At 47.6% G+C, this 5,000-nt stretch overlaps 1 protein-coding gene across 1 annotated transcript in view; it reads left to right on the top strand.

Annotated features, from left to right (window-relative positions):
* The first annotated feature begins 3,679 nt into the window (after positions 1–3,679).
* The window catches only part of LOC135830567 (splicing factor 3B subunit 1-like), a 7,497-nt gene continuing 6,176 nt past the window's right edge, over positions 3,680–5,000 (top strand). Inside the window, exons 1-2 of the mRNA XM_065342807.1 lie at positions 3,680–3,936; positions 4,030–4,100. Coding sequence (XP_065198879.1) covers positions 3,915–3,936; positions 4,030–4,100 — 93 coding nt within the window. The 5' untranslated portion in view covers positions 3,680–3,914. The remainder of the gene's footprint in view (positions 3,937–4,029; positions 4,101–5,000) is intronic.

Genomic DNA, 5,000 nt, shown 5'->3' on the forward strand with positions numbered 1-5,000 from the left:
CACATGGCGTGAGCCAGTCAAGTGTCAGTCAGTTCGGCAGGAAGCGCGAGCTCCAACAACAAGTCGTTTGGTGCAGCCATCTTCTTTGTCTTGTATGTACCAGCTTGATCACCAAAACAATGAAAAAAAAGTTTGACTTGAGGATAGGTTGGGATTTGAACTCACAACTAATCATGGTCAGCAGACAGCATTCATAACCACAAGGCCAAAAAGGAAAGGATAAATCGTGGGTTTTGATAAAAAATCGATACTGGCTTCCTGGGCAAATTGTAAACCATGGGAAAAGGCCGGAAACCTGGCCGAAATTCTAACTCCTTAACGGTTGGTCCAATTGTTCCGAAACCTTCACAGAACAATTTGCCGTGTCCTAAACAAGCCATTCTATGTACTTTGTTGTCCAAATTTCCCTTATCTTCATAATTTTTAAGACCCAAACCTGATTGTAAATCTTTTTGAAACAGACTATAGTACTTGATGTGGAAATAGTGCATAAAAAAGAGGTGAAGACTGAAGCCTTTGAAGGCGAAGAATAGATGCCAGTCACAGCGTGTTAGGCCTGAAATCTTCATCTTTCCATCTAAAATCACGAGAATTCAAAGATTTATACAGCCTACACAGGTAGGCCTCAGCGGCTAATGCTAGCCTTAAAAGTAGCATTAAAGGCCTTTTTGGAAACTAGCATTGCTCTAGCATTGCAAGCAGGTTTTACGGGGTAAAAAGCATTAAAAGGGGCCTGGGGGCTAAAACCTTTCCAAGGCATACGCTGCAATGACCCATATGGTAATGTTTGCACCAATTATGGAGTCTGGGCCTCTTCTGGCACACAGCAAGTGCACAACAGGATTCAAGGGTACATATATTCCATACAGTAACAACATGGGTACTCTTGGTCCTGCCACAGTCAAAATACCGTTACCGCTAGCGTTATCGTCTCAATGCTAAGGGTGCCTATTTGGAAGCGCCAAACCTACGCTACACACACCGTTTTCAAGGTTTTCATTGGGGAGACCTCTCTCTCTCTCTCTCTCTCTCTCTCTCTCTCTCTCTCGAGTTGATGACTTTGTTAGTTTAGTTTGTACAGAAGACATGCGAAGTCTGCTGTTGCGCTTGTTATTTTCGTTTCGGAAGTCAAAACCTTGGTCATGAGTGCTTGTGGGGAGGCAACTGAAATTGTCCTCTCTGACTCTGATCCTTCAGAGGAAGAAGATGATTACGAGACGGATTTAGATACTGGTGATGATGATGATGATAATGATGATGTGGCCAACACATTACCAAAGGCAAAGGAAGCAGTCATTGCTAGAGATCGTTCGTTCAACCGGTCATGTAAGCCAAAGAGTCAAAATAGAACAAGAATCCGCGAAGGAAAATCGACACGTGCACCTCGTGTTAATCCCAATGAAAGAATAGTGGAATTTCCGAACGAACATCTTTGTATATCAGCCGGGAAGCTCTTCTGCGGCGTGTGTCGCACTGTCGTACAGACAAAGAAGAGTATTGTGAGGTCCCATGTGCTTTCTAAGCACCATCTCCTGTCGAAAGAACGACGAGTGAAATCCAAGAACCACCAAGCGACCATCACGAAATCCTGGAAGGTCTACCAGGAGAAGAAAGCAGACGAGCTCAAAGGTACTGGTCTCACGAAGGCTACAGGTGATACGACCGTACTCCGACGTGCCAATGTCGTTGAGTCTTTCTTGAAGGCTGGTGTGGCACTTACGAAGATTGACCATCTTCGCCCACTGTTGGAGAATAACAATCTCAACCTCACGCACAGCTCACATATGGCTCAGCTAGTTCCCTTCTGCTTGAGGTGGAGCTGGAGAAACTGAAAGAGGAAATCAAGCAAGCGCAACATGTTGCAGTATTTTCGACGGTACCACCCATCTTGGCGAGGCATTCGCCATCATCATTCGTTACGTGGACGCATCATGGTGCATCCAGCAACGCCTGGTGAGAATGCATGTGCTTGCCAAAAGCATGCGAGGAACGGAGATGGCCAGAGAACTTATTGCCTGCCTGAGCACATTCCTTCAGATACCTGCCAATAAGCCAGTTGCCTTCGTACGTGATGGAGCATCTGTTAACACGGTTGCAGTGCGGCATGTTGTAGACTTGCTGTACCCGAGTTCCATGGATGTAGTTTGCGCTTCCCACAGTTTGAACAACATTGGAGACCACTTTGATACCCCCACCCTGGATGAGTTCTGCCAATGGTGGGTCAGTCTCTTCTCTCGCAGTCATGCCACTAAACTCGCTTGGAAGACACGGACAGGTGTATCACCGAAGTCTCACAGTGCAACCAGGTGGTGGAGTTTGTGGGAAGTGCTGGAACAACTGCTCAAATACTTCGGGGATGTTCAGCACTTCTTGGAGGAATGTGAATCAAGCCCGAATGCCTGTCGCCGCCTCCTTTCCATCCTGCAAAACGAAACGGCACCTGACAGTTGTGATATGCTTCGTATGGAGCTGGCTGCAACCGTTGATTTTGGGGAACCATTCGTCCGCAAAACCTACATCATTGAAGGCGACGGCATGTTGAGTGTGGATGCATACACTCATTTGCAAGAGGTGGCTACTGCTGCCCAAGATGCAGTCTACCCCAATGTTGAAGCTCTTGTGAAGGACATTGCACCCGGCGATGTTGGCCGCCAGAACCAGTTGAAAGAGCATGCCAATGGTTGCGTGCGTCCGGCAATTCGTTACTTCCTCACAAAATTCAACCATGAGGATTCACCGCTGTTTGCCAATGTGTTGGCATACAAGGCTGCCAGGCTGTGCTGCCCAATATTCGTTGCCAAGACGAATCCAGTTCCCGCTCTAGTGGATGGTCTCCGTGCCTTTCCGCCCCTGGATAAAGATGGCACTATCCAACAGCTCAAGGTGGAGCTTGCAGCCTACAAGGTTGCTGCTGCTGATACTCAACCTGGCCAAGACCGCCTTTCTTGGTGGAGAGACCAAGTTCAACTGCCGGTGTGGCAGAATGCTGCCCGGATCGTCATCACTGTGCCGCCATCATCTGCTGCTGCCGAGAGAGTTTTCTCGCTCCTTGAAGCAGCAACGAGCAGCCAGCAAGCCTCAACACTGACAGACCACCTGGAAGTGGAGCTCATGCTCCAGTACAACCGTGGTCGGCTCGGCCATGAGCTGTCAGTTCCCAAGCCGTAATGGGACACGAAGATAGTTGCCAGACATTGTCCACCGTGTATCGACTACTAGTATCGCATTTCTATCTTTAATTTACCATGGTGCCCTGTTTCATCTTATCGTGTCTACAATGAAATTAGACACAAGACCATCCGAAAAAGTATTTCTGTACACCATTTTCTTTCCTTTTTATTGGTGCTGAAACTAGCATTAATGCTGCAAACGAGCACTCAACCTAGCATTAGCAACCGAAATAACTAGCATTGCCAAAAGCATTTTTGCCCAAAAAAACTAGCATTAGCCGCTGAGGCCTATACACAGGTACCATCTGCATCTCCCTGTGGTGAAGAAAGTTTTCTTGAGGAAAACTGTCTGTTGCCATGATAACGGTGTTCTGTCTCAAGAAAATGGCGATTCAAGACGGACTAGCCAGTGCCGCTACTGCACTAGCTACAGAGCTAGCTAGCTAGACTAGAGCGGCATCGAAAAAGTTGGCGATCGATTCGCGATCGTCAAGATTTTTGCGACGGACAGATTTCGTGTTCTTCTTCGAAAGTTTCTGCGCTGCATACAGTCTGCATGCATGCGTATGCAGCAAAAGCTAGCAAGCAAGCAAACTTTTCGCACAGAACGAAGAGACTTCAGTTTTCAAACTAACTTCAGTGTTCATGTTTTTTTGTAAGGCGTTGTCCATCTTCCTCTAACTGGATCCATTGTTGCAGTCTTGGTGAGCCTTCTGCGGGAGACCGCTGCCCCGTGTTTCCAGCATGGCTGTAACGTCCCGCGAAGGTAGGTTCTCAGCTTGTGCTTGATTATAATTTTCCAATTATTTTTTCACCAAATTTTCCAATTATTTTCTTCTCCTACTTTGTTGCCCTTCAGCTCTGGACCAGCAGTACCAGGAATTGCTGGCTAAACACAATGCTCCATCCGGTGGTACTTCTAAAGATGGCGTAAGTGTCTGCACCTGCCGTATGAAACCCGTTTGAAATAGTTCGGGAATGCAGAATCAGTAGAATTGGAGCACAAACCTTGATCTCTTTGATGATCACAGCTAGCCATACTTCAGATGAGCCATGTAGCTATTGACAAAATCAGGTTACGTTCGTTTGGTAGTCTCGCATGACAGCTGACCACACTCACTGTGAGCTGTGAGAATGGTGGTTTCGTGTGCAACAAGCCCCTGAACATTCTTGGCCACCCAGTTGCTATATGTGGCCAGCAGCAGATAAATAGTATATGGCTGTACTCCAGTATGTGTAACCCGAAGAGTATGCAACTCTGCATATCGGATCTGGTGTGGCGCGCTGCCTGCATTACGTAGCCACGAACTGGGCGATTGCGTCATTATTGATCTGGTACGGTTTCCTGCTTCCAATCCGCTTTCCTCGGGGACTTCGGATGGTGTTGTACCTGATGCGTCACGCACAGGCATTGCCATTGAATTGACAGTATTGCACGTTAAATCGTTGAGGCTAAGCCATAGGAAACCTCAAATCCATGCAGCTGGATCGTCATTGCACTACGTAATGCAGGCAGCGCGCTGGGGCGGGGGGGGGGGGGGGCACAGCATCCATAGCTCGGAGATCAGGAGTTGCACACTCTTGGGGTTCTGCACTCTTGGTAACGCTCATCACTTGGTACTGTCGTCGAGGTAGGGGTGTAGACAATAGCAGGAAAAGAAAGCGCGGCTTCAATCAGCGTTGCTTGGATTCGAAACAGGCACGAGTCAATTCATTTTTCCTCTGCAGTATTGTCATCGGTTCTGTAGGACAGGAATCACCACCAGGTGCAAGACGCTTTCGTCACAGTATGCCTGTTGTCACCAACATCACATCGAGTGGACTTAAAGC

This window comes from Sycon ciliatum, unplaced genomic scaffold (genome assembly GCF_964019385.1).
Source record: "Sycon ciliatum unplaced genomic scaffold, ocSycCili1.1 SCAFFOLD_2517, whole genome shotgun sequence".
In the NCBI taxonomy this organism is placed as follows: Eukaryota; Metazoa; Porifera; class Calcarea; order Leucosolenida; family Sycettidae; genus Sycon; species Sycon ciliatum.